Below are 25,425 nucleotides of genomic sequence, written 5' to 3' on the forward strand. Positions count from 1 at the left end.
ACAGTATCTCCATAAAGAGTTTTCATTTTCTCTCCCACCTTTTTCTTCAACTTCTTGATTTTCCCAACATTACCCAATTAAAGCTTTATGTGCCTCATCCATGCTTTCCCCGCATTACTCTGTCTCATCCATTTTACAGGTTAGAAGTCTCGATTTAATTATGTCCATTAAAAATACTTCTATGTTACGGAACTTCAACCTAAGAACAGATAGGCAAAAATATAATGAATGTACGAGAGTTATTTTTGAAGTATCTTTTTTTACCGACCCACGATTATGTGCCAAGGTTAAAGAAAACAGTGATAATGAAATGGATAATAACAGAGAATAAAGAAAATGAGAGGAAACGGGAGAACTTTGAAAACCCATACACACACTGTCCACCACAAAGCTTCCACTCCCACTTGGCGGAAGTTGGGAACAAACTAGTGACCCTAAGCACCATTGTTGAGTGCTCTTCCACTGGGAACCCACGGCCTGCTACTTTGTAGGTAAGTTCCGTTTTGCAATAGAAACTAAACAAATAAATACTGATCAACAAAACTGTTTTCTGAATTTACAAATCAACTCTATTTTTCCAAGTAATTCCCTTGCTGGCTTAAACATCGTAACAAACTACGAGTTTTTCGATACCCTCCTCGTAAAATTTTGCCACTTGTGGTTATAGTTAGTTAATCACAGTCGTTTTCTCTTCTTCGAACGGAACGGAACGATGACACGAACGCAAAAATTATACGAAGAATGTGTACACTATTGTTAAGGGAACCTGGAACACCTGAAATCCGTTTCTTAACAATACTGTATCCCTGGTGTGGTAAAAGCCCAAGGGAACAGCCTGGGGTCAATCCATTTCAAATCGCCCAATTTTAAACAAAATTGTTGCAACACTTCTTATTTTCCTGATTTTTTTTATCATTAGTTTCCTATAGGTAGATAGTCACAAAACACTGAAAAAAATACGTGCCATAGGTTTTTTTCTGGCAGCCATTTTTAAAATAGCCGTTGGGCAAATTTTAATTAAAAAACGTTTCCTGAAACTTTAATTGCCAAGCTATCTTTAAAGATATCAGAATAATTCATAAACCAATGTGTTCAGCATGAAATGAACTTCAGGTATACATTATTTTAATTTTTGTATCATGCAAGAGAGTCAGTCAAATTCTTTACTGGAAAAACTCGGAAAAAATGTATAAATCGTTAATTTTGAAGACCATTAGTTTTATGAAGCAAAGGAGACTCACTAATGATATGTTTCTGTGTTGAATACTTATATAACTACCTGCAGTATAAGTTTCAGTCCTGAAAATGCACTCCTTTTTTTTCTAGAACTTTTCCAAAATGACCGAAAACCTTAAAACGTCAATTTTCTCAGGTCAATATCTAAAACGGGACTGAATGAAAATAACTGAAAATTTTACAGAATGTTCTTTGTACAAATAGGAATATCTCACAGAAAAGTTCTGATTGAGACTTAACTACATTTAGAGTAATAGAACAGTGATTTTCAGTAAGAAAACGCTACCCTTCTACACACTCGTGCAGTATCAAGATAGCAAACTAGGACTTGTTTAAATCATTCTTGAAGAAATAATAATTAACTTATATTTTGTTATTTAGACCTACCTTATATTTATAATTAAAACTGATTTAAAACTAGAAATAATATACAGGGTAGTCCAAAAGTGTGGAAACACCCAAATAAAATACAAACCGTTCAGAATTGAAAAAAAAAGTGATGATAAAAGACGAGGTGAAAATCTTTTTAGACATATGACACCATTGGCCGCCATCTTGAAACGGTGGGATCTTTTTAAAATAGAACCCTATCGTGTGATACATCAAATAGGGCTGAAATTTTTCCAGGAGTCCAGTGTGAAATGCTTTTGGCTCTACGACCACTTTTACCCGATTTTCTGCACTTACCTGGAGATAACACTGCGAGCAATGTGTGGCCCACTGACCAATGTTACAGCAATTGTTCAATGTGCCGTCCCTTCTGAGCAATCGCCGTCCCTATAGGGAACTCATGATAAAAAAATCAGGAAAATTAAAAATTTTGAGCAGCATTGCCTGGGTGATTTGAAATGGATTGACCCCCTCCTGAACTGGCAAAGTTGTATTTTCATGTAATATACGCCGATTTATCGGTGGGGAAAATAACCGGGTAGTGAAGGGTTTGGAAAAACCGGGTATTTTTGAAAACCCCAACCCACCTCGTCCCATATGGGTTTTTTCTGGTATTTTCGGGTTTTATTCTTTTTTAAAAAAAATATTTCTATGTCTTTGTGGTAAAAGTGTTAAAATGTGATTTATATTTCAAGATTGTCACTGTCGCGACTTGCATTAATTTTCTGTTCACTACTGTTTTCAAAATGACCGCCACTTTGAAATTTTACGTTGGATCGCCGCCAAAATATATATACAGCTAATCTAGAGTGTCTCGTGCTTCTACTCTGAAAATGTGTATTTAAAAGATCGAAAATTGCGCTTTGTAGCGTGGATACCCGCTATTTTGAAAAAATGCCGCCATTTTGAAATTTTACGTTGGTATGCCGCCAAAATCTATACAGAAATTTAGTGTGTCTCATGCTTGTACCCTGAAAACTTAAAAGACCGAAAGTTGTACCGCGCAATATGTATGTGTGGTACAGGCAGACAAACGAACAAATGTGGATCGAATCATTCCAGGAGCCTCAGTAACGTTCGCCAAATACAGTATGAATACGAAATATATTAATTTAAAACAAAGATATAATTCATGTATTATAAAATAAATAGTTTTATTGTTGAAGTATTCACTTCCGACGTTTTGTGCGTTCAATTGCGGGAATTTCCCGAGCAATTCTTTCATAACGGGTTTTCCCCGAAAATGCAACTTTCTTTACTGTATATTGACATTTCCAATAGTACGGAAGTTTAAATTCAGCACCTGAAATAGTAGCGTTACATAGTCTTCGGAACTCGGAGTATCAAGATTCTTAACTTTGACAGGAATTTTTTCGCTATTGCTGGTGTTGATTCTACATAATGCTTATTTGAAGAGTAGCGACTAATGACGGATCTAAACTGTTGTTGGAAAGCCAAAATTTTACTGAAGAATACTTGTGTTACCATCAAATGTATGAAATAATACTGACAGTTTTACTGATGTATTTACATATTTACTAGTGGTACAGGCACCTATGGCCTTAAACTCGTCAAATGTATGAGGGATAACGTCCCATGGCGTCGCCGAGCACACTATTTACGGAAAGTATTTTCTAAAATATAACATTTTCCTTCAAATACGCTATAAACACAATCCACACATTAATTTATTCTATAATTATCTCAAGCTAAGGTAAGCTTTTTTATTCATATAGCGCATTCAAAACTTTATATAGGTTTAACGTTGAATGTTGTATACTCTAACATGAAAGCATCTAATTCGCCCAAGGGAAGCCCAAAATCTGATAATAATCACTTTCAATGTGATCACCTTAGTTGTATCGATAATATACTAAGAAAAAGCTCAAAAACCCAGCTGGGTTTTTAGTGGGCTTTTTCAGGTGGGTCCAACCCTGGGGTAGTGTGAAAAATTCCCAATTTTAATTCAAAATTATATCATAACGTAGGTGGCCTTATGGCTTCCGGACTTTCGGATGTGGGAAAAATGTAAAGTGGTGGAAGTCCAAATTGCATCCTTCGAGTCATTCGTGTACATGATGTGCACGGTACTTAATCACCATTGCAATCATGCGTTCGCCTACTATCACCAGATACAGCAGGTGTACAATCGCTTGTTTAAAATAATGAAACTTGAAACTTTATAAATGAAATAATGAAAATTTATACTGATCACAACATTTCGTTGTTATCTACTTACAACAATTTATTTAGAATTAATCATTTCTTGTTCATGTACTCTGATTTTGACTATGTAACTATTTGATATGGTACTTGATCGTATGTTTTCAGCTATCAGTCATTGTGTTTGATATATATGGTGCCAGTAGTTCACTGTGGTTGTTTCGTGGTCGTTGTGGTTCTTCCCAACACTATATTCTCGCAGTCGAAACTTTTAAAATATTTGTGATTTTTCTTTGTCCTCAAACACAGTTTGTGATCCCTTCATCCGAAAATGCTTTTGGATACATCACTATTAATTTTCGCACATCCATGTAAGAAGTGTCTATAGTAAGCTCGTCTTCGTGTGCAGTGGATTATCAGTTCAATATCGGTGAAATTGTAAATGGTAAGATCTGGACTTCCTTTATGGTTAGTAAAACTTCCGACATTGTATTTTCATATTAATAATTAAAAAAACAACTTACTATTTACAGCGGATAATGTAACTCAATATTAAAATTTCAGAACTCTTTTTGGATATATTTTATTTCTTCCTGTAGTCTACATAATTTCATAATAGTCTATATAATAGTATTTTCTTAATGATATAGGATCGAGGTGACCAATTTATTACTACAAGAAGTTCTAATGTTATTACGTCAAGTTACCACACGTTCAGGACGTTTGTATAATGAACACATTACATATAAAACAGCACTCCAACTGTTGAGAAAAATTTAGAATTGTCGATTGCTTAACCGCAGACTATAAAATAACATGTTACGTACACAGAGAAAACAAGTTTGATAACGATTAAGGTGATTCCAAAGAGGATCAGCTTACTATCACACAAATGATTGAACTATGGGTAAGCTAAACTATGACTGTATAAGTAAAATATAACTTATGCCAGAATATAAAACAATCGTTCAGTAGTTTAATAAATAACTACCTAAACGATGTAAAAAAAAAAAAAAAAAATAACGGTTAATTTGCATGTCAAGTGAGAAATAAAAAAAAATATATCATTTATGGATTACCAAAGCAATTTATACTGTACAATAATATCTGTTTTGGTAATAATGAACTACATAAAGTATTAGGTTACCTACTTTTAACCTCATATCATATGACTTATTTGATGCTCCTTCAAATCAAGTTCAATGCTGAAACTTCGCGAGCAAACTTTGCAATAAAACGGTTTATCTGGTTTATGAGCCCGCAAATGCTGTCTCAATCCTGCCCTTTGCTTGAAACCTCTTCCACATACTTTACAAGAGAATAATTTCTTCTCTGAATGAAGTAACAAATGATTATTTAGTGTACTCTTTGCAGCAAAAGATTTGGAGCATATTTCACAAGAATACGGTTTCTCTCCTGTATGTGAACGAAGATGACTCTGAAGAAGTGGATGCGAACGAAAACTCTTGGAGCAGAAGGAACACGGAAACTCATCCATCACAGTTCCAACATTACTGCAAAAAATCAATCTCGAGAAAATTATTCTGTCCCATCTTATTACAATATATCAAGAAAAATATATTCTCTAGTAAACCTACAGTCCTGAATATATTCATTTCCGAAGAAGTCTAAATAAGCGGAATTCAACATTGAGAAGATATTTAAAATTTATCGGAATGCAATATTTGACTTAAAGAACAAGAAATACACAGGCAGGTTTTTTTTTTTTTTTTTTTTTTTTTTTTTTTAATCGAGCAAATGCAAAAGGAAACTAATAATTCCCACGTAATGCCGGAAACTTACATCCAGCAGAGTCTTAACAGAACAGAAATGTGTTTTACATCGAATTTACAGTTGTTGAAAGAGACTTTGTAAGATTGCTACGCCTTCGCTCCTGTCTGGTAACAGGCAGAAAGTGGCCCTCGGATAATGCAACTCTTTAAGCTGATGCTCAGACGCTGTTTTAACTTTCGAAGCACAACTCTTGGAATAAGTTCTGGTCATTGAGGTGCAGTTAGCCCTTGTTAGCGTAAGCTGTACCCGAAACTGCAAAACCTATCTAAAATACCAACAAGATGGTCGATATACGTCAAATCCACCAAATCTGTGATTCGTTGATATGTGAAGATAGGTACAAGTCTATCAATGGTCGAAAGAGTAAGTTAACTTTAAGCTCAAGTATATACTTATGACTCTAATATTGTCTTATCTTAAGAAAATTGAATATACGAGGGTTAGTGCAAAAGTCATGGCAAAACGAACCAAGAAATTCTGGAGTATATAAATGGAAGGCTAGTATATATATAAACGTCACATGTAGGGAGTTGGATAAACACACATATTCTTATGAGCACAATATATTGTTCGTTTTACACGTGCTTTCCACTTAATGGTTTCTTCAGTTTTGGTGTGAGGTCGAAACCGCAAGTTGGTAAATCTGGCGAATACGGTGAATGCCCAAGTACTTTCCATTCCCATCACGCGAGAATATTATACATTCTGCTGAACAGGCTGTAACTCGTATGAAACGAACGATTCGTAATATTCATTTTCTTTCCTATATCCTGATGCAACATATATGTTCATCCAACTCCCTACATGTAATCTTTACATATGTACTAATCTTCTTCGTTACTTGCTTCGTTGCTTCCTTGCCTCTTTTCCATTTTCATTTAAAAAAAATACTTTTGTGCTAACCCTCGTATAAGCAACTAACTTATAATCCGATTTAATTTATTTAATTAACAATCAACTTTACTTAGTTTCAGTTAATAAAAATTGTCGAACTTCTACAATAGAACAGAACATCGATGGAAATTACGAAAACGAACTCCAAAATCATTGTGGAAAAATGAAGTAACCACAAAAAGTTAAATTCATTCCAGTAACCACTCTCCTCTTTCCACTTCTAACAGACACACAATAGTCGATAAAGATGTTAATGCCCGATACTTCAGTTAAAAAATAAATGACTTTGACTCATTAGGCAATAAACCTAAACATAAACCATATAGGATAACTAATTAGAAAATTTTGTTTCCTTCATTTAGAAATAGCGTATAGATTGTTACTGCTACTTGTAACTCGATATACTCCTTCACAGAGCAACAAGTAAAATTAGACATAACTATTCATTAAAGAACAAAGTGAGATAACAGATATTCAGATTAGTGCCACTGAAGTAGTCCTGCACCCGTTTAATAAACGTTATTTCAAAACTGCATGATTTGCAAGGCTTTGTCATAATATTATTTCTTAGATATTAATACACCGAGAAGAAACTTGATGTTAGAATAACTGAATTTACAATTTGGAATTCATCGTAAGAATTAGATATGTTCTGGGGCTTGGCTAGTTTAAGTTGACAAGTACGTATTTTTGAGCTTCCATTATCAATTAAATGTTTATGGACAGTTACACATCTAATTAGAAACTTTAACTAACTGTCTTGCTTACCTAAATATTACGTTTTACCAGATATAGCAGAATATATTTAAATCTGAAATTCTTATCTAAGTAGATTTCTTTCAAGTACGATTATTCTTTCTAACGAGGTATAATAAACTTAGGGACATACGACAGTGGTTGGATAAGTAACTTGGTTAAGAAAAAGTTTCAAACCACGAGATTTTTAACGTACGTAGTCCCAAAGTTATTTGAGATTTTTAACGTACATAGTCCCTCTAAGTTCAATACACTTGGTCCAATGTTACTCCAGCTTTGTAATTCCTTCGTGGAAATGAGTTCTTCGAGGCTTTCGAAATACTAGTTTGCTTCCTGTACATCTCCTTCATTTGACTCAAACTTCCGACCTATCAGAAAAGTTTTGAGTTCGGGACTAGACTATTCAAGAAAACCACACTGGTAAATAGATAGGATGCGCAAGCAGTTCAAATCGTAGCTCGGTCGATTTTTGATCAGTAACACGGACTTTCCTCTGCTCTAGAGTGAGTGAACGATGAACCCATCTTGCGCAAGATTTTTCTTCTACATACAATTCATTATGCAAAATGAAGCGAATCCCCTCAGTTGAGATCTTTGTGGATTCTGCTAACTCACGCACTAACTCGTTTGCTGGTTAAAACCAAATCATGGAATTCATCTAAGATTCAGGTGTCAAATAGTATCATCGGAAGTACGAGTCGCCTCATATACGTAAACTTCTCTCTGAATTTCTTTCGCTGTTTTCCCTTGTAGAAGAAAAGAATGGAATCACATCACGATTTCCGATTTTATCCATTTTTTACTGTTACTCGAAACAATTCAGCTTAAGCAACTTGCAAGCAACAAATTACTGTCAAAATGACTTGAGGAAACACATTATTTCCACTCTATACCACAATGGCAAAACATGATACATATATGTATACATGTGAACAGACAAACGAATTTCAACCTTATGAATCAAATCAGTACGTGGATTACAAACCATGACCTGCCACCTTTTAATAGTTTTCTACTTTTTGCTCTGGCAGTTGGTCACACTGAGACCTATGCGCTGGAAAGTGATAATGGATTAATTAAAAAAATTCCTATTTAGTAGTATATATTTCGTTTTCCACAGTGAACTGAAAGTATTACATTTTATTACATTTAATTAAGAAAGTTGAAATCTGCTTTCCTGCACAATTTTAAATATTATGCCTTGCCATCTCCTTATGGATTTATTCATAGAAAGGAAACTTTATAATTAATTATACGTTAGTCTCATCTATTAGTATGCGAACATACCAAATCATCCTCATAACAGCATTCCTCAAATTTAAACTGTTAACAGAAAATCCTCCGTATCATTATTTCACGTCATCAAAATTAAACTTTAAGAAGTGAAAACACGTAATGGAAATAATATTCACAGAATAACGTGAGAACAATACAAAATACTACTTTGTGTTTTAATACTGACATAACTAAGGAAAAATATACTATTAGAAACGCACTAAGAACAACAGGTATACATCGATCGATTTGAAAGCAGGGTGGATTGATTTAAATCAGTCTGATTTAAATCACGATTTAAATCACTTGATTTTTTTAATAAAAATCGTTGATTTAAATCGAATTCCAAAATAAATTAATTTCAATTGAAAATAAGTAAAATCCCGTTTGTGTTCTGTTACTTCGATTATGGAAGTTAATAATCATAATACAATGAGACTCAAATGTACAGTATAGCATGAAAACAAGTGTCATTCAGAGAAATCCCGTTTTGAACAGGTAAAGGAGCAATCCTGCTTTCTTCTTTTCGTAACATTGGGTTTGGGTTTTAAAATCGTTAACTATTCCAACGGGGAAATCACCATCGATATTTAAGACGAAAATTCTTTCTTGTGCGTGTCTGTTTGTTTGCTCCCAAATAATAGGGCGTATTTAGAGGGGTCCTATCACCCTCTCCATTTTTTTTTTTTTTTTTTTTTTTTTTGTTAATTTTATAACTTTAGGCGAAATTTATGTATTTCATGCCGCAAGCTAGTCTGAGTTTTTAAAAATAGGCCCCTGCCAAATATCAGTAACTTTTGTGGAAAAAAGTGTCTTTTTGATAAACGTTGTTGTACTTTTTCCTTAATGCTTTCCTTTTAAATTATATCACCTATTTTTAGGTGATAGGGTAGAATCTTCATTATTCAGTTAAAAAAGTACCAATAAGGCTATTTACTTCGTTTTCTTCAAGACTGGAGGCATTTTAGAACACGTTACATATGCTTTCACGCATTTCTGCGTTGAGGCATAGTGTGTGATGACGTCATAAATTTAAAACTATATTTTTTGTTATGCGTATTATTATTATTATTTGGCAGGTTACATTTTGCATTCAGAAGACTGAAATTTTGCACACTCGTTCAGTGTACCCCTTTATAATTTTCAGATGTTTTCAGATCTCTGCGTGGAAACAGCGGGGTCCAGAGGAGCAGAAATGTTTTGAAAAAAAAAAAGGCTATTTTTAACAAAAATAGCTTTTTTCGTGATATTTCCGCCTCAGATGGAGACATATGAATGGTACCGCTTGAAAGGCTCTTGTATTCTGAAGAAAATCATGTACGTACTATGCTCCTAGGATAAATAGGGATGTCTCAGGAAACTGTTACCTGAGATCCTGTTTTATACGGGAATCTGGGGTATTTAAGAAATATTATTTTTCGCGGGCTTACTTTTGCACCTACAAGATTGAAATTTTTGCACATTTACTCAGTGTACCCCTCAGTATTTTTCAGATTTGTTCCAGATCTCTGCCTCAAAACAGGGGGAGGGGTCCACAGAGGTAAAATTAAAAAAAAAAAGATATTTTTAACAGAAAATTCCTTTTTTCGTGATTTACCCGCCCCAGATACATGATGGAGACATCTGAAGGGTACCGTTTGAAAATTTGTTTTATTCTGAAGAGAATAATGTACAAATCATGATCCTAGGATAAATAGGGATGTCTGAGGAAATTTTTATATTACATCCGGGTCATCTGGGGCATTGTGGGAATGTTCTTAGCTCATTGTTAAATAGTTTCCTCACCCTTACTACTCAAGATAGAAGCTTGAAATTTTGTACACACATTTAGTACACCCCTTAGTATTTCCCAGTTGATTTTGAGATCTGTGCGATAACACAGGGAAATCCAGAGGGGATCAAAATTTAAAAAAAAAAAATAAATAATGCTGATTATTCTCAAAATTTCCCGCTTCAGGGACATGATAAGGAAATGTGAATGTTACCGTTTCAAAAGCTGTTCTATTCTAAAGAGAGTGATGTATGTACCATGATCCTAGGATAAATAGGGATGATGCTGTAGCTGCTTGAGTGAAAGTCTATAATTTACCTTTAAAAAGAGCCATAATTTAAAATGATTAAGAAACATTGTTTGGGATTAATATGGGTTAACGATTGGGGATAATTCAAAATTCAACCCCAATACTTTCACTTAAATGGCATAATTAGCATTTAATACTAATTCCTAATGCTTTTTCTTCAGTTCGTGACTTGTATTATACGAGGAGAAAGATTTGATTTAAATCAAAAAAATCGATTTAAATCAAAAAAATCAACAAAAATGTTTTTTTTTTAAATCATGATTTTTTTCCACCCTGTTTGAAAGCAAGATTTTTTGAATAAAGGAGCTGTTAAATTGTTTTCTTCGTGTTACCACAAAGGGATTGGATATTTATGAAGCAGTTAAAATGGATCGGATATTTATGAAGCAGTTAAATTATGTTGATAGATTTGGAGGTTTTGCTTTAAGGTCATCAATTGTAGAACATCGTTCACCAGTGCTGGTAGGAGGAGGAGTCTCGATTAATAGGCCTTTTGATAGAAAACGTATAAATTGCCCTACACTTCACTCTTTGTGGCAAATCATTAAAGCAGGTCAAAATCCTCAAAAAAGAATGTCAAACTATTAACACGACAAGAGGAAGAAACAAAGCTTTGTACATCACCAGTTTCGTCAACTTTGAGGACATGGAATCAGAGTGCTAAGACCTGCTTCAAAAAGCTGCTCTGTTATTGTATGATTTAGGACCAGCATTTTAATACCCAGCAGAATTACCTAAAATTTCCTCGAAGTTAATGTGGTATCAATATAGTAGGCCTAAAGTATTGTATGCATTTAAATATACTGCATATTTGAATACCGCTTCATTAAAGAGTTGGTCTTCCCAAAGGTAAGAAAATGAACCACTTTGCAGTTTGTACTTTCAAACTTTCAACCACAGAGTTAGATGCCATATTTCTGACTTGTAACCAATTGTATCCAGAAATGCACAATTCAGAATCATTTATTGGAAGTGTAAGAGGTTTCCTCGAAGGACATTAAGAGGTTCTAGGATATTCTGTAAATATGAGTGAAAATAAACATTGGTGGATCTTGACGTTAACAAGAAGCAATACTTTTGTAGAAAGTCAATTTTCCTACATACTTTAATAAAGATGAAGCAGGGTTTATGAGAAACTACGCGTAGTCACACAGTCTTGGATTCTTAGGAAAACTGTATTTAATTGCTGTCAGTAATAAAAGAATGTCATTCTTCAGTCAAATTATATTGATTCATATTGTTACAACATTAATCCACTTTCACTCTACAGTGAAAACTATTAATAAAAATTTAGATACATTGAGCTTTCAGAATGAAAAGGTCCCACAGTGGCTACTTGCTATTTTCTGGCATGTAAAAACAGAACTCCAGGATTTTAATTCTTATATTGTACTATATGCGCAAGCGGGAATGTAAGTTTCGCGATCAATTCGGGGTTTGCGAAAATTGACTTCACAAATTTCCATGCCTACGTAAATTAATAATACAGAACCTTTATAACTAACATTCACCACAATTTAGGCTTACATAAGAAAGTTCAATAATAAATCACAAAATATTAGAATAGCTTCTCAGTACATCCACGATAAAAATCACTTCGAATCTCATATTGAATGATCTATTGAATGCTGCTAGAAATCAATTTCTGATTCGAAACTTGTGAGCAAACACTGCAATAAAACTACTCAGATATGTGGACCTTTAAATGAATTTTTAAGTATTGTTTTAATTTGAAACGTTTCCCGCATTTTTGACAGGAGAATGGTCTCATCTCTGAATGAGACCTTACATGAGCATTTAGATTGCTCTTAAAGCTAAAGCCTTTATCACATACGTGACAAATGTACGGTTTCTCTCCTGTATGGATTACTTGATGAGCCTTGAGCAAACATGCGTAAGTAAAACGCTTTGGGCAGAACGCACAAGTGTAACTCTTAACCACAATATCACTTCTAACGCCTTCTTCCATTATAATTCGAGAACTGAAAAAGAGCAATTACAAAGTGTTACTCAGATATCTCTCCAGCTTCATTCAACAAAAATAATCGATGTTCGCATAGCTATTACTTATGAATCACATAATACGAGGCTGTTAAGACAATAAATATTAAATCCAAATATTTTTAAAATACGAAGAAAAAATGTGTGCTTGCTACGCAAAGTAAGAATACAAACGAGTGATAATTCAGTTTTGAGGTTAATTCAGTATTCTATATTTGGTACTGTAAACAGTACTGTACTAATGTACTACAAGTTAATTTTAAAATCAGCAGCCACTTCTGAGTTGTAAGGGAACATGTGACAAACGAATGTCGATGCTCTCCAAAAAACAACGGAAAAAGTATGTAATACACGATAATATCACGTTTCAACCAACTCATATAATAATAATGTGTGAACAATTCTAGAGCAGTGAGAAAAGTATCTGTATCATACAAAGCTAGTACACAGTAATATCTGGAAGCGACTATATAATCCGTGATAGGTATAAACAACACATTCAATTGTATCGTTCTTTGCAATGAGATTTTAATGTGAAGATAATACTAAAACATCTTAATGTCACTCGTTTCGTATCCAATCTCAACATCACTCCACATATATACACTCTGATTATGTCTCTCTATAAAGCTTTGACATGTCTTTACTTTCAAGCACATATACAATATACTGTTAACTCAGCATAACCTGTTTAAGTTGGTCTCCAGCTATACTTGGACACGTTTTTAAGAACCGGCATTTTCCCGTAAGACATGCCTTACTCTATTGCTCTTTTAAGTTGGCCGTCTATCTACTTTGAAACTTGACCGCATTGAAGCAACATTGTTCCTATACTATTATTGTTAAATTTGCCTCTTACTTTAGACATTTACGTGGTTTATATTTCCTTAAAAACTTGTTCAGAATATATTTTACTGTGGTACGTTTCAGGAGGTAGGGAAATCGAAAGGAGAACGGGGTTTAAAAAAACCTTGTCCATTGAAAATAACTTTTCCAGAAATGCAGCAGGCAGTGATATTCTACACTGCTTTTATGTGTACCTAGGTGTTATCGGCGAATGTATTAACACACTAGCATCATTAGGCTTTCCCATTTATATTGTATATAGCAAGACATTTCGTAGTTCCGTTCACAGTTTTTTTTTATTATTATTATTTATTTATTTATTCATTTTCTTCTAAGGAACTTGGAGAAAATTTCGTTCAAATGACGATTGGATGCATGTTGCTAAGTAAAAAAAAAAAAAAAGGAAAAAACCAACAATATTTTTCCATTGTTTGCTAGTTGACAACCACAAGAGCTCTGCAGGCGAATATACGTAGCTGGGTGTACAAAGGGACGACTTTTTGTTGTTCTTCGATGCTTGCGGGGACAAAACAGTATATATGTTTTTGAGTTTCTTGCAACTGATTACCTTATCTGCATCTACCGTCACAGGTGGGAGCAATGGTAATAGCAGACTTCCCGTGGGGGCAGAATTCAATGCATGGGAGTGAAACGTGTAATGCAGAAATACTGATAACCCATACTGGGTGGGGAAACAAAAGAATAAAACATGTGCCGTACCGTTTGCAGCTAATTATAATGCTGAAATTACAATTAAAACTTAAACAGATATTTATTACATCGATTGTTTTATATTACAGAAATAATTTTTGCTGCATATGGTTTCTAAAATACAAACTAATATACAACAGTCAGTAGCTGTATTAGAAGTGTTTATTACAATACATAATATTTTAACGTCATTCTTGCAGTAGGTCACCTATCCTATATTGGCTGGTGGCTATGAGTATGAGTCACTTGATTAACGCAATGGTTGTATTTATGATTGTGTAATTTAACCTAAGCAGGCAATAGATAAGGTACCTGGATATGCGTAAAATCATGTGAACATATTTGGTCTAGGAATTAATTCGTGCGGGTGGACAAGAGATGGCGCAACGAACGGAGCGTCCCACAGTTCCGTGTATCCACACATGTGTTGCAAACCCCTGTCATCGCGTATCGTTCGTAGTATAGGGCAGTGGATTAAAGCGTCAACAACACCAGTTTGTAGTTAAGTGAACATGGCGCAATTTGTGCCTGATAAAGTGTTTTTGCGGGGTGTCCTGCTGCATTACTTTAACATGCAGAAAAGTGCGACTGAAAGTCGTCGTATTTTGGTGGAAGTGTATGGTGACCATGCTCTAGCTGAGCGAACGTGTCAGAAGTGGTTTGCACGGTTTAGAAGTGGTGATTTCGGCTTGGCAGACCAAGAGCGTGCTGGACAGCCAAAAAAATTTCAAGACGAAGAATTGACAGCATTGCTCGAGCAGGATTCGTGTCAAACGCAGGAACAACTTGCAGCAGCATTAGGCGTTGATCAAACAACAGTCTCCAAACGCTTGAAAGCCATGGGAATGATTCAAAAGATGTCACATTGGGTTTCACATGAATTGAAAGACAGAGACGTTGAAAGACGAAAAACCATTTGCGAATTGCTGCTTCAACGACAGAGCAGAAAGGGGTTTCTGCATCGAATTATTACGGGTGATGAGAAGTGGATCCATTACGAGAACCCTAAACGAAAAAAAGGCCTGGGTGAAACCAGGTGAACCAGGTCCATCACAACCAAAACGAGATATTTACTGTGCAAAGGTTATGCTGTGCATATGGTGGGATATGAAAGGTGTGGTGTACTATGAGCTGCTGCAACCGGGTGAAACTATGAATGGAGAACGTTATCGACAACAATTAATGCGTTTGAAGCAAGCTCTGGCCAGAACACGACCAGAATGGGAGAACAGACATGATAAACTTATTGTTCAACATGATAACGCTCGCCCACATGTCGCAAAACCGGTCAAAACCTATTTAGAAAATGTCGGATGGGAAGTTTTACCCCACCCGCCGTATTCACCAGACGTTGCTCCTTCGGACTACTACTTGTTCGATTGCATGAACAACGATTTGATTGGACAGCGGTTTACTTCTTCAGAAGATATCGAAACATGGGTCTCTGACTGGATCGCTTCCAAGGATGAGGACTTCTTTCGCCACGGAATCCGTACATTGCCTGACAGATGGGCGAAAGTGGTGGCTAGCGATGGACAATATTTTTCTTAAGGTATTTATGTATTTTGTGTTTGTACTACAGCTTCAATGTGTGCGTACCAACCGCACGAATTAATTCCTAGACCAAATAGAAACAAACAAAAAGGAAACGGAATCTTTTAGTTTAACGTCCCACAATTATGCCCTTTAGGCTAAGGAAGACAGATCAAAGCAAGTGAATGATAAAAGAATTGGTGAAATGAAAACGTGGTAGAAAAGGGAAGTACCCGAGAAAACCTACGTTATGCTTTTATATAGGACCTATACAGTGTGATTGGGTAGTTATAAAAACATTACTATTTTAGTATTATTTATGCGACACGATCTTGATAAGAAAAACAGAAAACGGGACATCTTGGATTTACTTTATTACATTTAAAAAAAAAATATCTCTGGAATGAGGAAAATCAATGATCTCCGAAATCAATGCTCCACATACCTTAGTATGTCTATCAGTGTTATGTCACTGTGCATGTGATTATGCAAGTAGTATAACAATTTCATCTTAATTCCTATTGGATGTGCTGTGTTTGGTCTCGAAATCCATCTACGGTAAGTCACTAGGCGTCGGTCAATTTTCCAATGTGGTAAAAATTATAATTTCTTAAAATATATAGAACATTTTATATACAAAGTTCTCAACGAAAGTATGTGCCGTTTTGTTCTAGTGTCATTTTTTTGTCATTCCAAGGAACCAACTGCGCCGTTGGAGACCTCCATCCTTCGTTTCTAAGCGGTTCAGACTTTGTTTATTAGATAGTCATAGTGCCTGAAAGAATAAGACGTGTTTCTGATTCTACCCAGTGACATGGCATTTTCAGTTGAAGAGCAAGGAGTAATTGTGAAGTTCCTCACCGCAGCTGCACGTTGTGCAGTCGATATTCTTCGCCAATTGGATGGTATGTTTCGTGATGGTGATAGTGTTCTTACAGAAAACACTAGTAAGAAAGTGGGTGCGTGAGTTCAAAGCAGGGTGAACGAGTACGAAAGATTACCCGAGGTCTGGACGTCCAAAAATAGCATCGACCGAAGCTAACATAGCTCGTGTTAAAAATTCACCATGGAAGATAAGCGTGTCACCATGTAGAAGATTTGTGATATGCTGGGACTAACAATGGGAACAGTAGCACGAATAATTACAAACGAACTGGGCCTATGGAAAGTTTCTTCTCGCTGGGTTCCACGAATGGTTAATGACAATCAAAAAGAGGAAAGGATTCGACCAAGTGCTGGAAATTTGACACGAGAGGGATGCGAGTCGATGCAGTGAAAACACACAGATTCACCATCACCAACCCCCCCAAAAATTATCAGTTGGTATCCAATGAGAAGGTCCTGTATGCTACCTTCTGGGATTCCCACGGAGTGATATTGTCCCATTCTGTTCCGAAAGCTCAAACAATTACGGGCGACTATTTTCATACATATTTGGGTAATGTTCGCAAAATTAACTGAAAAAAAGACTACAAATGGCAAATGACAATTTCATCCTCTACGTGGACAATGCACCGCCACACTGTGCTAATGTCGCCCCATTCTTGGCTCATTACGGTATTGAACTGTCATACCCACCCTACTCACCAAATTTAGCACCAAGTGATTTCTATTTGTTTCCTAACCTCAAGGATTCTCTTCGTGGACGCGATTTTACAGAAGCTTATACTTGGGAAGTGTATTTTCCAGAATCTGAAACATATCCCCCAAAGGTGACTACGCCACATGCTACACAAAATGGACAGAGCACTGGCAATTGTATATCAATAAAGGAGAGTTTGAGGAATATGCACAGGTTAGTATTACCATTAGAACGAACGGTACGTACCTTTGATGTGCACCTCGTAAAATGCATATTAGTATTAAATATTTTTCCTGTTAGATGAGTAATGTTACCAGTTTCTAAACTCTTGGTGTGATTCATGGTTGATAGACCATCTATTGAAGTTTTTGCTACAAAATGATTATTTCCTGTAAGTTGGTTACTTTCAAACGGAATTAACAGCTGCCACCATAGACAAGTTTTACAATAGGGGCCGCGGTGGCTCAGTGGTAGAGCGTTCACCTCTGGTGCTAGGGGTCCGAGTTCGATCCTAGCCCCCGCCAAGTGAACTTTGTGGTGGACAAATTCCGTGTGCGTGGGTTTTCTCGGGGTTCTCCCGTTTTCTCCCACTTTCTTCATTCCACCATTTCATTTATTACTCATCATCACCGTCTCCTTTATTCTAACCGGCATAACCGTGGGACGTAAACCTCAAAGATTTCATACAAAAAGTTTCACAATAGAAACAACTTTTAGGCTAGAGCTATTCTTCACTTCGCACATTAGCTTTGATCATGCACTTTATACTTGCGTTTCATCCTTGTTTCATTTGATTTTAAACCTATTATACAGTTTCGTTAATGTAAAACAGGATATTTTAATCAGTTTTGAACGAAGAATGTTCGGAACGTAAACGAAGTAGATTTAACATTGACAACACGGATAAAAGATCACAACCAACTCAATTATCACCGATTACCTCAGTAAGAACCTAACAATTATAGCAGAAATGATGATTCACTTTAAGCGATGTATACAATTCAACCTATTTACTTAGGTAATAATCAGTAATATTGTGACGGTACTGAAATGGTACTCTAGGCATGGCTCACATATATTCCACATCATAAAATAATTTAATAAATATATTTACTTGCAATACGAAAACATTTTATCTACCTGGTGCATTTCCAAGTTATTAAAATATTTTAATATAAATCCACTTTTGGATAGACCTAACAAATTATTCTCTTATTCAACGACTGCTTAAGAAGATTGATTTTCTCCGTATGATTTACAAAATACCGTAATTCTTCTGTAAGTCTTCAAGAAACACGTAAAATCTTTGTTATCGTGGGACCGCAGTACATAGTTTTTTTTTTTTTCAATTTGCAGAGTAAAAAAACGTGCAAATAATATCAAGTAATTATTTTCAATACCGATTCCAAACTATATGATTTAATTAAAATACTAATATTCTCAATACTAGTTTCTTAAACTCTGCAGTTTATAGGATGATCGCAGAAACCTAAAATAACTTGATCGATATGAAAAGTAAATTAACTTACGAAATAAAACTTTCGGAAAATGTAACGAGCTAATAACGAAAATACGAGCACAAAAAAGTCTACGGAATAAATACATACTACAAAATACATTCAATAGAAATGAATCATTACCGACTTTTGAAAACCCTGGCATAGAATAAGCCCTCCAGTGGCAGCTATGCAAATTTGATTCAATGAGGATTGCCAATACGTTCCTCATGTCATGTTTTAAACTCTTCTTCCTCCTCTTTAGTCAACTTCAAGGACCTTCCAAGTGCTTCACAACTAAGGCTGTATTGTATGCACCTGCAACCATTTGTCATGCAAGAAAATTTTCTACACATCTCAATATAATTATCTACGCTCCTATTGATTCGATGCTGGTGTTGAGTATTTATTAAGGAATTCTGGATTTTACCCATTTGATGTCTTTTCGATTCACACATTTTCTGAAATCTGCCTTCGAAAAAGTTTAGTTTGAGCTGAATGTTCTTCACGTTACTGAGTGTTAGTAATGCAAACTTTAAATTTCCAACAATTCGAGTTTGGGTAAGAAAGAGTACTTTACTGAAATATTAATGACACTAAATAATTAGAGAAAGCTGATACAACAAAGGTAACTGATCCATAACATGAGTTTCGTACGATACTGCATTCTAATATTTCAGATTTGTTGTATACACCAAAACTAATTTAACTCATAAATTGACCAGATTTTTTTCGGTTATGAACTACTGCATGAACTAATAATAAATGAGTTTTCATGTTATGTTTCAGTTTAAACTGCTTTCCACATTTTTCACAGAAGAACGGTTTCGCTTCTGAATGAACTTTTAAATGGGTGTTTAGATTACTCTTCTGACTAAAGTTTTTTCCACATATACTACAATAGTAAGGCTTCTCTCCTGTATGTATACGCTGGTGCTGCACAAGGTCACGACGAAAAGTGAAAGTCTTGGAGCAAGAAGAACAAACGTGTCTCTTCATCATACCATAATTTCTGAAACTTGCACTCACAACAGCTGCACCATAACTGTAATAGAGTGATTCATATTTTAAATAAAGTATTTTACGCACTTGTCAATTGGTTAGTGAAACATAATGCAATGAAATTCGGTATGTTCCTTATTCTTAACGAATCACAATTAATTCCAAACTCTGTCATAATCTGAAAATACGATAAAGCAATATTCAACAGAAAATGAAAGCGAATAGCAATGTATGATTAAAGATGTCATTCTACCAAATACTTTAGATTAAGAAAATGAGGAATTCAAACAAGCGGATTTGACACTCAGCCCTAACTGCAAAACGGTAGGATGTTAACCGGTCAAATTAATGGTCGAATGACTGACTTTGAAGCAGTGCTGCTAAATTTCGAATAATGTATTCTTCGAATTTTCGTTACTTGATCAATCATTCTAATAATTTTAACAGTATTATTTTGGACTAGTGCATTTTCTTCCTAAAGACGTTTCATTACTTAGATGCAATCTCGATTAACCATATTAAGACTTCCATTGCAGTTACTTTCAAATAACAAAGGAGCTGGTTAAGGTTTCTCTTCAAGTAAATCCTTAAAAAGAATTGGATCAGCAAGTCAAACTATAAAATAAAGTCTAAAGGTGCAAAACAAAACAACAAAATGCAACCCATTAGACGACTCATGAATACTTCAAAATGAAGTTCCTTTCGCACACAAAGATAATATTTCTGAATAAAGAGTTCACCATGCATTAAGACAATGATTTTATAAACGAGAAGAGTGTTTCTCCATAATTTCTCAGCTTGAATCTCTTTACAGTAAAAGAAAAAAAATAATGTATGAACAGAATCATACTTTAGGCTTCATTAATATTTGAGACTTCCTACATTTCTTAATAAAATTATATTCCTTCTGAATGAATCTTCAAATGAGATTTGTGTAATTAACTTTGTCCAGTGTCAGATTTCCGACTAGGTAAACAAGGCAAACTTACTAGGGCTACACACGAAAAAATCAACATTTGGAACAACTTATTTTTTCTACATTATAATTGTTAACATTTTTCGTTTTCTTTGATTTGGTACATTTCGTTATTACTCTAAAATAACAAACATAAATTTTATGTCAAATGAACACTGATCAGAAACCATTGAGTGGCGTCATTTACTAAACTGCTGACCCGTACGACATCCTTACACGCAAACAAGTAAATGTACTGTAAAACATACAAGTAAATGTACTGTAGCTAAAGAAAAACTGTCGTAATTAAGCTGGAGCTTCATTAGCGGACAGTTCATTACGAAGTGGGTGTAGTGGCAGATGATTCTCCGGAATCAAACTGATCAGGGCTGCAAGATGCTTAAGTCCCCCACTCGTCTTGTCACATATTTTACTTGAGTATCGCTTCTCTTCTATGTACAGAGTGTAGTCTAAGCAAAGAACGAGGAAGAACAGTGAGCTGTTTCTATAGCAAAGAACGATATTTTAAAAAAAAGCGACTTTTTGTTTATAGATCAAATTTATTTTTGATCAGTATAATCAGACCTAAATACTCTACATTATTTTCTTAAACAGCATTAAAATTTTGTTAATCCGCTTTATACTACCAGAACCGCGGTAGCGTAATCGGTAAGATCTAACAAAAGGCGTCCCGAGTTCGATTCCCAGTGAGAGATTATTTTCTTCAATGGGGCTCAGGTTTATTCAACCTATGTGAAATGGGTACCGGGAGAAACGGGCCTGAAGGCAACCCGAATGTATTAACTACACACCACCCCCTGTACAAGCCGAAGTGTGAAAGCCTCACCTTCAACCCGCCTCTGGGCCTCGTATGAGGAGATGCCGTTCACCTCTTAGATACAGGGCAAGTCAAAATGATCTAAAAAATCTATTCTTAAAATTTAATAAACGTATGTTTTTGGGAGACATGTGCTGAGAAAGGAAAACTCAAAGTTTTCTTGAAATATATCTCAAGCCTTCTACGCGAGCATCTCACATAACACGGCACATATCAAGCCGATAGTTTGTCTCCTACTAAGCCTTTTGCAACATGCTGCGATCATCTGCAATTCATTTTATGGTCGCTGCTGACTCTTAGCAAAAGAAAGTTGAAACATTGTGTGGAAACTAAACTTTGAAAGTTAACTTTCTGAAGCGTATGTCTCACAGTAATATGTTTATTATTAATTTCTACAATGCGTCAATCATTTTGACTTACTCTGCATAGTGATCGCAGAAAGTGACTTGAATTATTGAACATAAAGTTTGATTGTGATTAGTCTTTTCATTTGCGTTTAAACTACTTAATGGTAATTATGGTAATTAAAGGAGAATGTTCAAGTGTTAATTTACACATAATTTGTTTATAAGATTAAAGATTCGTTGTACAAGAACGATCTAATAAAAATGTTGCTTTTCACGAGATGGCACTCCAAACGCGTTTCATTTTGTAGTTGTAGATTCAAATACACTGAAAATTTCGACTGTTATAATGCTAATAGCAACCTAAACCAGATAAGTGCGTGTTTCGTACTTGAATTAGAAAATGGTGAATTTCATGAACCAAGCTAATACGTGTTTCACGGAATCCAAACACACTTCAAAATCAGGTTTTTATTGAAATTACTTCATCCATAGACACGTAAGTATGCATACATGAGCTTCTTTCGAGATATAGAATTAAAATGTTTCCATTGTTTCTACTTTCTCCGTTTCTGTGATGTAGTAGTACATCGATGTTTCATTGGTCGTTGTGAATCGACGAATAGAAACAGTTAAGGTAGACTAAACTATCGTTCTGATTCCTTTTTGGTAGAGTGTCAACAGTTGCGATATCCATCTATCGGATCGTTTCTTCATGCACATTTCTTCGGTCAAACTAGGAAATACACGTTTACTTGAAACAACTTCTGCAATTTCACTAATCTTTAATAGGCGGCTCCGGAACACAATATAGTGGATTTTTTTTCAATAATGTCTGGTGTAGTGTTACTTTGTGTCAATTCCACATTTTGGTAACTACAAGTACGATTGAATTCACATGTCTGCTTGGCAACAGTCAAAACTAGTGGAGCAGAGATCCTCAAACCGTTTTTCGTATCAACATGTAATTCGGCTGTTTGTATAACCTTCCAACTTAATATTTAATGACCGATCGGGATTTAAAACTTGTCATTTTTACGATTAAACATGTGAGCACTCCAACTGCAGAATAATTCACTGTAACTTCAGCTGTTATTTACTGATTTAGATGAAAATGCAAAGCAGTCATAGGTATGGCCCATAATAATAATAATAATAATAATAATAATAACGTATCGCTTTTGAGCATAGCGCTGTCGTCTGTTAATTATTTCGGGAAGATTTCAAGTGATCCTCGTATTTAACTCTAGAATTTGTTGATGATAGTTATGATGTTAAAATTTAAAGAGGAAAAAAAGAATCTAATGGTTATACAGACATACGTACCAACGACTTCGCATACAACTGAAGAAGTAGAGGAAAATTATGAGAAAATAGAAGAAATTATAGGCATGCAGAAGAGGGATGTATGTGTAATTGTAATGGGAAATTTCACTGCAGCTGTGGGAGAAAAACAACGAAGAAGTGTTGTAAGCACATACGGTATAGGCAAAAGAAACAAAAAAGGTATAGACAGAATTTACTAGTAATTGGAAACACGTGGTTCAATCAGAACAAGAGACGAAGATATACAGTACATTGAAATCCCCCAAGACAGCAGAAGATGTCATGAACTGTTATGATTCAGGACAGATATCGGAATAGCTTGAAGAGAACACGTGGTTCAATCAGCACAATAAGAAAAGAAGATATACATGGAAATCCCCAAAAGACAGCGAAAGGTGTCAGATAAACTATATTACGATTCAGGACAGATATTGGAATAGCTTGAAGAACGCGAAGACCCTTCTCGGAGCTCCTTCTCTGATCATAACCTTGTGCTGGCTGAAGTGGATGTTTAACTGAAAAATGTACGTAGAAGAAGGTAAGCAAGATCCTGAATACCGAAAAGTTGAAAAACGAGGATGTAAGAGATCTTTACGTTGAAAAATTCGAAGAAAAATACTCACACAAGGAACGGACAGGTGTGAGCAGTAACAGACGGTGGGAGCATATTAAACTTTGCATACAGCAGACTGCAAATGAAGTTGTAGGTTACCGCGCGAACACAAAACGGCAGGAAATAATGGGTTGCAGAAAATGACGGAAAGGAGACGTGGAAACAGGTTGACAGAGAAGAAGGCAAAAAGATGTACAGGAAGTCTTGGTAGAATTAGAAAAAGTTGGGAAATATGAGGAAATGTACAATCCGCGGCAAAAAACCTGCAACATGAGCATATAAGTTTATTGTGAAATGACGAAGCCTTTTGCTCCAAAATAAGTGTGCACGGGAGGAGGCCGAGGTTTATCCTGGCGTGATTCGTTACACTTAGACGTTATGTTCATTCCCTGTGCTGTTAGGCGTAGTTTCACAATAAACTTACATCCTCATGTTGCAGGTTTTTTGCCGCGGATTGTACAAGGAGATGGAGAACCTACGGAATTTCGGAGGAGAAAGAGGAGTATTATGATGCCAGTAGAAAATAAGAATACGACCTAGTCAGCGGGAGAAACGAAGTCTTATAAAGATGGAAAAAATATGTTCAGGCCTTATAAGAGTAGGGATAGACTATGTGGACTAGATGTTGAAGCAGAAAATGAAGTATGCGTGGATAATAAAGGGTTTAGTATTCTTCGGGATGAGTTTGAAAAAGCTATATCCGATATTATGAATGGAAAGGAAACCGGGATGAATAATATACCAATCGAATTCATTAAAAATATGGGAGACAAGGGCCAAGAAAGAATTGTTCCGACTCTGCAATGAAAAACATGAAACAGAAGAGTGGCCAAAAGATTTCATAAAGACGATCATGATACCGGTGGCTAAGAATTCGAACCCACAGAGATGTGAGAATTACAGAATTATTAGTTCATATTGCATGCAGCAAAAATTTTGCTTCTAATACTGAACAGAAGATTGTATGGAAGAACAAATGAAAAAGTGGAGGAGGAACACTTCAGGCTCAGGAGAAGGGTACAAGAGATGCAATTGGATTATTGATTATTAAGGGTAATCAGTGAAAAGTTTATGGAAAAAGGGAAAGAGGTTTATGTTGTGTTTACTGATCTAGAAAAGGCTTCTGACCGCGTGAAATGGGACTGCTACTGGAGTTCAAAGACTGGGTTAGAATGGAAAAATCAGACTTATAAGAAACATATATGAACCAACAGATGTTAGAATAGGGGAGAAAATGACAGAGGAGAATGCAATTGGAAGGGGAGATCGACATGATGCTGTATCTTACAAATATTATTTAATATCTATTTAGAAGTGATAGAAAAAAAGAGACTACATAATGAAGACATTTCGGTATGAAGTAGAATGATTAGGTGTGTATGGTTTGCAGATGTTATAGCGCTTAAGGAATCAGAGAAGGAAATAAGTATTAGAAACTCAAGGAAGAAGTGTGAAGAATATGGGATGAATATGTTAGAAAGTCATGATGATTGTAACGAAGCGGCTGGTATCAAATATAGAAGCAAGAGGGGAGAAAATAGAACAGATGACTAGTTTGTAATGATATGGAGTGCGAACTTGAAATAAAA

The 25,425-nt window shown here is 35.3% G+C and overlaps 1 protein-coding gene across 44 annotated transcripts in view; it reads right to left on the reverse strand.

Annotated features, from left to right (window-relative positions):
• LOC145680673 (uncharacterized) overlaps window positions 1-25,425 on the reverse strand; it is a 613,323-nt gene that overhangs the window by 487,441 nt on the left and 100,457 nt on the right. The window contains exon 4 of one of the 44 annotated variants that reach the window (XM_081751477.1): window positions 4,376-5,303. The exons of 41 other annotated variants lie outside the window; for them this stretch is intronic. In XM_081751477.1, coding sequence (XP_081607603.1) covers window positions 4,949-5,303 — 355 coding nt within the window. In that variant the 3' untranslated portion in view covers window positions 4,376-4,948. Of the gene's footprint in view, window positions 1-4,375; window positions 5,304-5,506; window positions 12,572-18,939; window positions 19,804-25,425 lie in introns of those variants that run through there. 2 more of the 44 variants (XM_081751497.1, XM_081751480.1) reach the window with 2 other exon arrangements.

Source organism: Thermobia domestica, chromosome 3, assembly GCF_964235325.1.
Source record: "Thermobia domestica chromosome 3, izTheDome1.hap1.1, whole genome shotgun sequence".
Lineage (NCBI taxonomy): Eukaryota > Metazoa > Arthropoda > Insecta > Zygentoma > Lepismatidae > Thermobia > Thermobia domestica.